Source organism: Mangifera indica, chromosome 10 (assembly GCF_011075055.1).
Source record: "Mangifera indica cultivar Alphonso chromosome 10, CATAS_Mindica_2.1, whole genome shotgun sequence".
NCBI classification, from domain to species: Eukaryota; Viridiplantae; Streptophyta; class Magnoliopsida; order Sapindales; family Anacardiaceae; genus Mangifera; species Mangifera indica.
In genome coordinates this window covers 7,071,990-7,084,758 of record NC_058146.1, presented here as the reverse complement: position 1 = coordinate 7,084,758, position 12,769 = coordinate 7,071,990, and the positions used below count along the sequence as shown (strand labels likewise).

Here is a 12,769-nt window from a genome sequence, read left to right as displayed (position 1 = left end):
TTTAACCTTTCCCATATTTAATATTATTATTTCAACATTAACCTGGCCGCCAATTATGCTTATCATCTATGGTCCATATTCAGAACGATAAGATAGACCCAATGACCATCAACACATGTATGCTAGTGCCATCGCCATCTTCCATAACATGCATTCGTGTGAAATTACATCCAACCCTCACTGTTTGAAATATTCAGACTCTCCCCCCCCCCCCCCCCCTCCTCCCCTATAAATATATATATGTATATATCTCCATCACCTTCCTCACAAGGCAACCATAACCTCTCCCCCTCAACCACACCACCAATGGGTATTTTCCCTGATGACCCTAAACCTTATGTGATAGAAGACTGCATGGGAGCTGTAAAACTCTACAGTAACGGCACCGTTTTGAGGTCCAATGACACCAAGTTTAAAAGCTCTTACGTTCAAGACCAATCCGTACAATACAAAGATTATTTATACGACCGGATAAATAAACTCCATCTTCGTATTTACAAACCCATTTCAGAAAATCCAAACCCTAAATTTCCTGTTATGTTTTTCATTCATGGTGGAGGGTTTTGTGTTGGTTCATTTTCTTGGTCAACCTCACACAATCCTTGTATTCGTTTAGCTTCTACTCTAAAAGCACTTGTGGTTTCCATAGACTACCGACTGGCGCCGGAAAAACGGCTTCCGGCGGCCATGGAGGACGCTTTCAGCGCCATGAAATGGCTGCAAAGGAAGGCTATGGGCTTGAGTGGAGAGGATAATGAGTGTGGCGGCGATGCAGCATGGTTCAAAATTAGCGAGGTTGACTTTGACCGAGTTTTTGTTGTTGGCGATTCTTCGGGGGGAAATATCGCGCAAGACTTGGCAGTTCGGATCCCGTCCGGTTCGAATGGGTTGGATCCGCTCCGGGTCCGAGGTTATGTGCTGCTGGCACCCTTTTTCGGTGGGATTGAGAGAACCAAGTCTGAAAATGGACCCAGTGAGACTGTTCTGAATCTGGATTTACTTGACATGTAAGTTCTTGTTCTTCACTCTCTATTGCTACCAAATTCTTGTTTTAAAACTTAAAATGGGAGCTTTAAACTTTTAAGTATTCTATTTGCAAACTCTCATTTTATTTTCAGGATGCCTGTATGATATATAAAATTATCTATACAGTTGTGAGTATTATTATGTGATTAAATGATTTTAAATTAAAAATAAAATAATATCAATTATATGATAATATATCATCTGTATATGTAATCGTATACTAAAAAATATATTCACATAGAATACTCATAAAATAGATTGCTTATCATTCTTTCTTTTATTTAGTTTTTCCTATATGACTATGTTTATATCAATTTGCTTGTCAAATTTAGGATGAGATTTTGGATATATTGCATTTTCTATATATCCATCAAATGAAATTATATATATATGTGTGTGTGTGTATAAAGTAAAATGACCCACATGTTATAATATATAAGTTTTTGAAGGTTATAATTTATAATGTATGTGTTACATCTCTTTATTTTTTTTGAATTTGGATATGATATAGACATGAATATTCTATGGATTCAGATTAAATATTTTGATAAGACTACTTATGAGTCATATATATGTTCACTGAATTAATCTTCTTCACAAATTAAATAAAACTTCGTTTGGCTTCACACACATTTCAGTTGTTTGATTGCCATCAAATTCACAAAAGGGATCAAATTATTTATTTAAGTTTTTGGGTTAATACATAAAGTTAATTTCTCCCACTAGCCAGCAAGATATGTGACCACTTTCATAACCTATGACTCCACTAATCACCAGCAACATTATAAATATTTTGATATATAGATCATTGTATTTTCCAATTCATTTTCTGGCTTAGATAGTCAGAGTTATTACATAATTTGCATGTAACAAGGTATAGAAGAAATAAAATTATATTAACCATGCAAGCATGTATCATTTAGGAGAGGATCCCTTTATATTTTATAAACCCTAGAGTTTTTCAATTCAAGTTATTCTTTGGAATAGATAACTTTGATTTATGTTAATAGCTTGACTCAAAATAAAGTTGGAAAAATATATAATTGATATGGTTGATGTCATGTCAATGCTATCATAAGAAAGTTTAATTTGACCACTTATAAAATTAAACATCTAACGTGCAAGTTCTTATCAGCAAAAAGTTAGTGTATAGTGTCTACAATTAATTTATTGGATTTTTTGCATGCTTGCTCTTGTCACCAATAGTGGCAATCAACTCAATATTGCATATGTTATCTTAAATATTTTTAAAGAGAATTTTCAAGAGCATTAATATTTGATTTAGAGAAATATTATACATTAGTAGATATATATATATATTATAAAGTTAAGATTAATGGATGTATTTAAAATTAAGATTTATATGAGATAATATTAATTAATAGACAAGTAAAATTGAATTGAGAATAATAAAATTGATGAAATATTGAAATTTTTATGATAAAGATTTAAATTAAAATTTTTGTTATATTTATAAAATTTTAATTTATTTAATATAATGATTATGAGACTACCATCATATTTAAGATATATCCATTTAATAAATATGAACAGCATCCCAATGATTTAAAAAAAAATGGCCAAGCAGGAAGCCGCCGTAGAATCCACCATAAAAGTTTATGAAAAAGCCATATTTCTCATGTTTAATGTGCTTTAATTGGTCATCAATTATTAATAGGCCAAATTGGCTGTAAGGCATAAAGATATGTATAGAATCAACCATGTGGAATTAAATTATACCACTTGGATGATCTTCAATCGTCCCTTCTTTCATGAACCAAAATCAGCCACGTTTGTGAACCTTTTGTAAAATCAATGTCCACTTTTATATTCCCCTTTTTATGCTCACTACGGTATTAATTGATTGATTTATATCTATAATTAAATCTTAATTAAACTAATGGAAGAGGTGAAAATTATATTATATTCTACTATTTGTGCATCAATTTGTTTAAAGTTTTATATAAATAATCTTAAATGCAACATTAAGTTATAATATAACTCTTCTGTAGTTCTCTTTCCATTTTAACAGGCTATGTTTTTCTATATAAAAATCATATTACATATATAAATTCTTCGTTTAAGATAAGATAATATTATTTTATTGGATGTTTGAACCCTAAATTGTAGTTATAATCCTGTCATATTAAAATAACATAAGATATACATTATAGAAAATTGTACCTCCTAAGATATATTTTGTATATATTAACAATGTGGGGAGAGGTGACCCTGTTCAAAATTTATTTTTCATTAATTTAATTGAAATTTTGCTTTAATAATGTTTTAATATTTGTGTTTATGTTTGATCTTTCATCTACTTCTTTCCTGTTTTAAATTATATGATTCTTAGCTTACCCTCTATTGTTAGTTCCTGATACATGACCTTAGGACATCATTATCTCGACAATCCAAAAGTATAATCATCTTTATTATTAATTCTAATTCAAAGATAGTGCCAAATCCATAATAATATGACTTATCCCCAGCAACCTAATTAAAATCATGAGATTGTGCATCATCCAATATAAATTATCTTCTCCTTTGTCTTCCATCAGAAAAAGAAACTGTCTTTTCAAAATTTTAAGTTATATCCAATACTAGAAACTTTCTATACGAAAACTCTTGATGAAAAGTTTCACTCATTTGTGGAGCACTTGTTCATCATTTTGTTTCCCAAAGTTTCTTGGCACTTTTGCCCACCAACTAATTAATTTCATTATTATTATTATTTATTTTTCAGGTTTTGGAGGTTATGTTTACCACATGGAGAAACAAGTAGAGACCATCCTTGTGCCAACCCATTTGGCCCCTGGAGCCCTAGCCTTGAAGCTCAGAAACTTGACCCTATTTTGGTGGTTGCTGGTGAGTATGAATTGCTGAAAGATAGAGCCCAGGATTATGCTAAAAGGCTAAAGGAAATGGGGAAGAAAATTGAATACGTTGAGTTTGAAGGAGAGGAGCATGGCTTCTTCACTAACGATCCCTACTCAGAACCTGCTAATAAATTTGTGGAAATCCTGAAGAAGTTCATTTCAGAAAATTCAACTTAATTGGCTAGTTAGGGTTTTCTTTGATAGACGCAGACTGTGAAGGATGGTTTCCATTAAAGATGGTGTGTGTAGTGCCAAACTTAATTAGGCTTGATAAATAATGGCTTCATGCATGCATAATTAGTTGCTTGGTTATGAAACTTATGCAAAATTAAGTTTGATTTAAGGGATTTTGAAGTGTTTAATTGTGTATCAAAGTTAAAGTATTGTGCGGTGGATTAAGAGTGCAGTAGTGCTGTATAAAAGAGATCGTGTGAAAGTGGCTTCACATATTTATAAAAGAGTTTCAACAGCAGCTCAAGAAAATATGAAGATAATATATCAAAGAGCTTGTGGGAAAGTGGCTTTACATATCTCTGAAATATCTCAGCAACTCATTCTTCCAAAATCTCACATATTTAAGCTTGAGAAATAATGCTTAATTAGTTTCATTATAAGAAATTAAAGTCTATTTTTGGGATTTTGGATGGCTGTGTTCTGCTGTGGAATTATAATTTTAGGGCAGTTTGGTTTAAATTTAATTTAAATTTGTGTTATTAATTTATTTCTAAAGTGCAATGTATTAAGGCAGAAATTCACTCCAATAATGATGATGGATTAGACACCACTAGCCCAGGCTGCTGAAATTATAAAATGAAACAATCCACATATTTCTGGACACGTTGTTAATATATTATCATATAATTAAATATTTTTTATTTAATATATAAGTTAATATGGAATTGGTATCCGTTAATTTTTTAAAAATTTAAAATTTTACTTATAAATTAATTTTTATTAAAATTTTTAGTTAGGATTAGAGGTAAAATTGTTATTTTGATAATAATATTTAAAAAATTATAATTCATTATATTTTCACTCTTTAGTTTTAAAAATTAATAATTTCACTCTTAGTTAAAGTTTCTAATTTTAAAACATCGCATTCCCTCCCCCTCACTTTTGGCCCCAAACCCTAAGGTTTTCTTTTCACTTATCTCTGGTTATATCTCCAGCCATCAACAACTTCCATGAAACTCTCTAACCTATCTTTGACCATCATCTTGGTCTGGATTCGTTTGAATTAGACACATCCAAACGGTTTGGACAACGACCAATCTAAATCAAGGTGATGGCCAAAGATGGGTTAGAGAGTTTCGTAGAGATTGTCGATAGTCGAAGATATTGCCGGGGAAGACAGGAAAGGTTTGGAGGGAGAAACTATCACATTTCAAAACTAAAAACTTCAATAAGAGATAAAATTACTAATTTATAAGAGATAAAATTACTAATTTTTAAAACTTAAAGATAAAACAAATTAATTATATTTTTTTAATATTATAATAATAATAATAATTTTATCTCTAATTCTAATTAAAATTTTTAATAAAGATTAACTCATAAATAAGATTTGAAATTTTTGAACGTTAACAAAAATCAATTCTAAAACACACTATACCTTGAGTGGGGATAATCATTTGGCCAAAATAAAATGGACACTAATTAGATAGAGTTCGGCAAATGTTGCTCTAGGGAAAATTAACTTTATCTCTAACATCAAAACATCGGTGGGTCCAAAATCCACATTATAAACAAATAATTGAATTTATCGAGATTCCATGCATTATAATTTGAGATTGTTCATCAGACAATTGAACATACACCCAATATTCTGCAGTAAATCCTGGGGGTTCCAAGAGAAAGCGACCCGAAATTGATTTTCTTGTTTTTGTCCTTTTGATGACTATTTTCCTCACATTTCATAATCCCATATTCTCTAGTTAAATAAATAATAATAACAATTAATTATTTATTCTCTTTTTAATAACCCAAAAAATTCTGAAACTTTCCCTGTAAAGCTGCGTTTTGAACTAAATCCTATCAAGCCCAGCAATCATTGAAAAACTGAGAACAATTAATGACTAAATATTAAACAATATGCATTAGCTTGTGGAAATTGAAAAAAAAATAAAAAGAGAGAGAGTGAGATTTCATTTGCATATTTTTCTTATCCCCTAAATACAAGGAACAGGATTGAATTATATAATGATACCAGATTAAGTTTCACAAAATAGATATTATGTTTATTGAAATTATTCAATATTATTATGAATATAAAATTAAGATCTTAATTACTGTGATTACTGATATCTCGTCACCATATTAGTTATAGGATTTTTTGGAGTGATGTTGATCTTTCTCCAATTAAGGTGGATATGAAGTTGTGAATCACTTATTTTTTATGAAATTTATGTATAGAAATTATATGTCATTACATAATTAAATAATTTTAAATTAATAATAAAATAAAAACTAATCATATGATAATATATTACCTATATATTCAAATTATATAATAAATATATATATATATACACACACACACACACATTGCTTAAACATTCAATAACTAGATTTTGATTGCTACTTCTTTATTTGAAGGGTAAATTTTTTTTTTTTGGGCCCGAGAGCCAAAACAAAAGTCCAGTCCCTTAAAAGAGGTCCATGTTGAATGATGAATTGTTTTTGCAGTCTTTTTTAAATGGACCTTAAATTTAGACCAAGCTATAAGGCATTATAATGACGGCAAAGGCTTATGTTCCGCCCAACTTTTAACTTTGTATCAAAATCATACCCATGACTGATAAAAAAATTAAACACTTACCTATGAGCTAACTATCATTACAATTTTTAGTTATAAACAAGGATAAAATCATCATTTCATCACTAAACCTTAAATTTTTAAAAGTTAATATTATTTTTCACCCAGGTTTTAAAAACTATCATTTCACCTCATTATCAAAATTTGAAAAGTTTAGATTTCACTTTTAGAGTTTGTTTAATTTCTCTAGCCACCACCATTCTGACCATCAATCGATGCTTTTCACCTATCTTTCAGATTCAATGACAAAGGATAGCCATCCAACCACCACAACAGACGATGACTGTCGTCGTTGCATTTGGAAAACACGATAGAGGACAATGCTTCATAGTGTTGTCCAAACGTGATGAAGGATGACAAAACATCATCCTTTATAGTGTCTTCCAGATGCAATGATGACGGTCATTATCCTTCATGGTGGTTGGGTGGCTATCCTTTGTCATCAGATCTGAAATATAGGTGGAAAACATCAGTTGATGGTTGGAATGGTAGTGAAATTTGAACTTTTCAAACTTTAAAGTGAAATGTTAGTTTTTAAAACCTAGAAAAGAAAATAATATAAACTTAAATTTAGGATATAGTGGTAAAATAATGACTTTACCCTTATTTATAATTGAAAATTGTAATGACAGTTAATCTATAAGTGGGTGTTTGAGTTTTTCATCTGTCGTTGATATGTTTTTGAGATTAAGATAAAAATTGTGTGAAAAATAGTTCTTTGGCCTTATAATAATATTAGTGAAGTGATTTTCTAGCTCTGTGTTTTATTTAGTTCCATCTTCTATATTAGATATAAATATAATAAAATTAATAACAATTATTAATTGTTGTTGTGATTTTTTTTTGTTAACAACTAATGTTTGCAATTTAGACCCTTGCATAATATAAACTATGATAGTAATGATAAAAATTTGAAAAGATTTAAGTAAATCCGTTCAATCCAACATTGTCCGATTATTGATATAGACATCATTCAATGTATATCAAGAATTCCTTGAGCTTAATAGTAGTTTTGTGTTTCAACTTCAAAGAGATATTGTATGATGAAAGAATTAAATTGTGTAATAACTATATTGTTGATAGGTAAAATTTGGATGTTCTTGTGTGTAGATGGATGTCAGACTATAAATTCAACATAAATCCATTCATTACTAACATAATGAAGAGCCTATAGACCACACGCAATAGAGGTAAATCTCTATTTTAAAAGACTTGAGTTGACTGGGAAGAATTAGATTCGGTATCCATATGGCCGATTTTGAGTCTCTTAAAATATAAGTTTTTATGATTGAAAGATCAAAATATAATAACTCATAAATGAATGGGTTAGAATAGAATCATAGGAAGTTAACTTTATCCATATTGGATACAAATGAGTTAAAAATTAAAAAACTACTAGGTCATATGCACGATTATTCATGGTCTATGTACACTCGTTTATTATCCTGGGTTAATTTTATGTAATGATCTTATCACGTATCCAAAAATTTTGATAATCATAGATTTTGGGTGATATGATAAGGATTGCATACATAGTCACACACGATAATGGTCGTATGTCGTCTTCGATATAAGAAATCAAATTTTCAACCTTAGCAAATCTTAGAGTCTTTACATAGCCTCTATTACCATGTGTCTCATGTGGGTACCTTGATGTTGACCTCATCTTAGATTAAAAGTAATTTGCACATTCTCAACATTGATAAAATTGAAAGAGATGCCAACATTGGTATGTATCTTCAAAACATCTTATGGCGCACGCACACCCACACCCTCTATAAGGGATCTTGCGGGTTTATAGTATATTTATTATTATTATATGCACATGTTTAAAATTTTAAATTTGGTTCCATGGTCATTTATATATGATCTCAACACCTTAAACACCAACAAAAATAACCTTTTATGCTTGTTGGTTGCATAGATTTAACTTATATGGCTAGTTAGAATATATTTCTTATATAGAGTAGGACATATAACACTCCTCTCTAGATACATACCTCTAGATGAAATAGGAACTTGAAGAGCCGTGACTAACTTAATAAAGACAATCCCAAAATAACATAAATAACTAAAAAGCCCTTTGTCTCATGCAACATCTCGAGCTTGACCATTGGCTCCTCTACATGTCTTGTTACTCACCTTGTCTATCTATAAAACTACAATAAGGAACACATATGTGAAAATACTTAGTAAATTAATGATCTCTCGATATCTTACACACAACATCATAAATCTAGTGCTCTATCTAGGACAGACAAGATTGTTATTATCATATTTTTTTCAACATCTCCATATGCCCATCCATCTAAATACGATACCCCTTATCCTAAACCATATGCGATGTCATCCCGGATGACTAGTACCTAAATTGATCTCGAAATCCTGATGCTTTGTGAAAGTATATAACATTCCAGATGTCTACTATCTTAGTGCACCTTGCAAATTGTCATACAAACTTTGGGCTTACTAGTACAGGTACTCCGGTCATACAAGGAATTTGACTGAAGTCTCTTTTTTAACATATACATATAACTACTAGATTGCTAACTAATTACATCTCGAGATGGCTCATATTATAGGCAAATATGTGATGCATCTCATTGATCACGTGAGAAATTAACTAATACAACTTTCTTTTACCATGCACACCTAAATATAAATAAGTTGCTAATGCACTTTGATGTTAAGTGTGTGATACATATCATGGATACCTAACTTACTTAACCCTATTGCTTTCATATGTAACGCCCTTTTTACAAATAATTTATGGTTATCTCAATATACATCATTATTCTCAACTTTCCTAAATTCAATCTAAAATCCATTTCGGTTAGAGTCTATGTCATCTTTCACACAATTGAACACATTTGATTAACTAGCTATCATCTTTTGCCTTAAAAGGCTTCTCAAACCTTATCTTGACTCCAACACATAACATAAGGGTAGGATTGTCATTTAACATTATACAAACTAGCATGACTAAGCCCTTGCTTCCATGCTTCTATCTTGGTTAGTGCATGAGCATTATTCATGAAATGTCACAGGCATTCACTTATCTAACGGCTCCTCTGATATATTCTAACATTCGTTATATTCTGAACTTATAAATCTTGGTTATGTGTTCTTCCTAAACATAAGCATGCATCCCATACTACATGACCCTATAAGATAGAAAAAATGTGTGTCAACTCACAAGGAGTCACCTTTAACCTAATGGATGCACGAGCGTCCATGTTGGCATGCATAACTGTGCAACAACATCTAGGAAATTTTACTCTACTTGTTTTCACATATTCCAACCAAACGATAATAATCCAAAGGTTCCTAATCAAGCTAAACAATTCTGATCATTCCTAAACTTGTTTCTAACATGCATTTTATCATCGTTTCATCATCAGTTACTAGGATTACAAGATGTATCTAAGCATGTATTTACATATATCTCCAAGTTCATCATGAATTTAATCTAACTACAATCAATAAAATATTATCCTTAACACATACATCAATAAGTTGTTAAACTTACAAGTTCCTATTCATGCTTAATTTCTATAATACACTAAAAAGGCATGGCAATCTTACTCTCATGCTAAACAGAAACAATTCTACAAAGGCCACCATACTTGCTTGGCTTTTGAAGACAAACAAATTCTTCACATGGCAAGACTTCCAATGATCGAAATCCTTCTCTAGTGCTTTTAGGCTTCTTAATACTCTCTTCTCTTGCTTACTTTTGCTCTATAATGGCAAAATATACACTAATAAGCTAAACACCTTCAACATCTCTTTTTATTTTGTGTTACTTACACCGTGAATGGTTGTGCATCTCCCTTGCATGAGCATTCTTGTGGTTTCACGATGAAAATCATGTTCCAAAATCACCATAAACTGATCTTGGAACATGATTTTCAAGCTAAACACCCTCAACATCTCCTTTTACACCATGAATGGTTGTGCATCCCCCATGCATGAGCATTCTCAACATTCTTGTGGTTTTACGACGAACATGATTTATATTGTTTATAACTTTAAAAACAACTTTATTCAACAAAACGATGACAACTACTGATTTTTAGGTTGATAAGGGATGACAGAGGTTGAGATTACGAAGTTTTTGCTTTATTTTGATAGGAGATTTTGGGAGAAAAAGGAAAGAAAAACTGAAAATGGTTGAGAATATGGTTTATATATAGAATTGTTTGGTTATAAAAGTCTCGTCCTTAGAGTATTAGTTATTACCCCTCAAAAATTAGTTAAATTAATCAACAAACTTAAAAAAAGTTGTGACGTGGAGCCACTAATCAAAATATGGAACATTAAAATATTCATTCAATTAATATTTATAAAAGCAATAACATTATGTATATAGACTTAATAGTTCGTGTCATTAGATTGTATTTATATCGTGTCAATTTATGTTTTATGTCAATAATCTTCAACTCTAACCTGATTCAAATTAAAATTGTATTAAATTTTTTAAATTTTAATCAAACCCTTTAATATTTGAGTTGAACTGACCTGACTTAAATTGACTCAAAATTATCTATTGTTTTCACTCTCTAAAATGTTTTTATCGTTTTAATTTTTTTATCAAATTACCTTAACCTACTATTAAGAAAAAACACAATTTAACATTTTATCTTATTGACAAATGGTCTAAAAATTTACATATTAAAACTTTTAAAACACATCACTAATTTGAATAACAAAGTTAAATTTTTACTATTTAATAATAAAATAAAATATTAAAAAAAAAAATAAATGTAATCATAATTATATAAAAATATAATTATATACAATAGTTAAAGAGTTAATATTCTAACTATAAAGATATAACATATAATTCTAATATGAGTAAGGCCTTTAAAACATGTTTATAATTTAATTAATCAAATCAAATTCTTACTACTTAATAATAAAATAAAATATTTAAATAAAAATAAATAATAATATTGTAATTGTAATTATTTGAAAATACAACTATATACAATTTATAAAGATTTTAATTGTCATTGATATTGTTTTTTAATATTTCTATAATTTATCTTTAACAAATTATATTAAAGTAATATTCTCTAAAACATTCGAATTGATTTGGGTTATATTGAGTTAGTTTTATATGAACCTTAATACTTCCTGCTTTAATTTTAAGTTGTGTTGAGTTAAACCAAAATAAATTTTATATCAAAAATCTCAAGTCCAATATGATATTTTTCATATTATGTCATATTGTATTGAAATTATCAATTTATATATATATATATATATATATATATATACCCTTTTAAATATCTAATTAAATATATTATATAATTTAAATAATTTTAAATTAAAAATTAAATACACGATAAAATTATATAAGATTAGGGGGACTGGATCCACCTATTAAATTAAATTGTTTATTCACCTGCATTGAGATCTACAATGAAATTATTATATGCATGTGTATTTGAGGCCAAGTTATGAATCGAAATTAACACTTTATGAATAAGTTGTTTGATTGCACAAAAATTATATTTTTGAACCCCAAGATCTGGTCTAATTTTATTCTTTTATTATAAGATTCTCATAGTTGGGTCTAATATCATTAAAATCTAACTTGTATTGTACACAATAATTTTGGAGACATTAATAAGACAGAGTTTAAGCTAATGTCTTCTAATTTATTTTGAAGTTATATATGTACAATTAAATTCTTTAAAAATATTCTTAAAAATATGGAACGGAGAAATAATTAATTTATTTATGGGTTCTTAAGGATATCATATGGTAATTTCGACTGAAATATATCATTTTTTCAAAGACATACATTATTTTTAGTTATTTTAAGTGTTTCTTAATCGATTCAAAGGAGTCATTATATTAAAATCCTACTTCCAGTCTTTGAAATCTGTAAAACATTCTCTGGTTACTTATTTTTTTATTTTTATAGTATTAAAAAAAGTGATCCTTCTTATCCGAAATGCGGTGCACTTGTTCAATCTTAATGCGTTTTTGAGGCCTTTTCGTCAATGACACCTGAGTTTGTCTCTGCAAATTTTAAATACGG

General features: G+C 29.3%; 1 protein-coding gene across 1 annotated transcript; it reads left to right on the top strand.

Moving 5' to 3' along the window:
* The first annotated feature begins 243 nt into the window (after nt 1-243).
* LOC123227293 (probable carboxylesterase 15) lies at nt 244-4,374 on the top strand. Its single transcript, XM_044652035.1, has 2 exons — nt 244-1,007; nt 3,770-4,374. Exons 1-2 carry the CDS (start codon nt 307-309, stop codon nt 4,077-4,079), a joined length of 1,011 nt encoding a protein of 336 aa, XP_044507970.1. The 5' UTR covers nt 244-306; the 3' UTR covers nt 4,080-4,374.
* The last annotated feature ends 8,395 nt before the right edge of the window (nt 4,375-12,769 follow it).

What these genes read in the sequence shown, in the direction of transcription:
- LOC123227293 (XM_044652035.1), top strand. Translation starts at nt 307, where the DNA reads ATGGGTATTTTCCCTGATGACCCTAAACCTTATGTGATAGAAGACTGC. An exon ending in AATCTGGATTTACTTGACAT is followed by an intron (nt 1,008 to 3,769) that starts GTAAGTTCTTGT and finishes TTTATTTTTCAG; the next exon opens with GTTTTGGAGGTTATGTTTAC.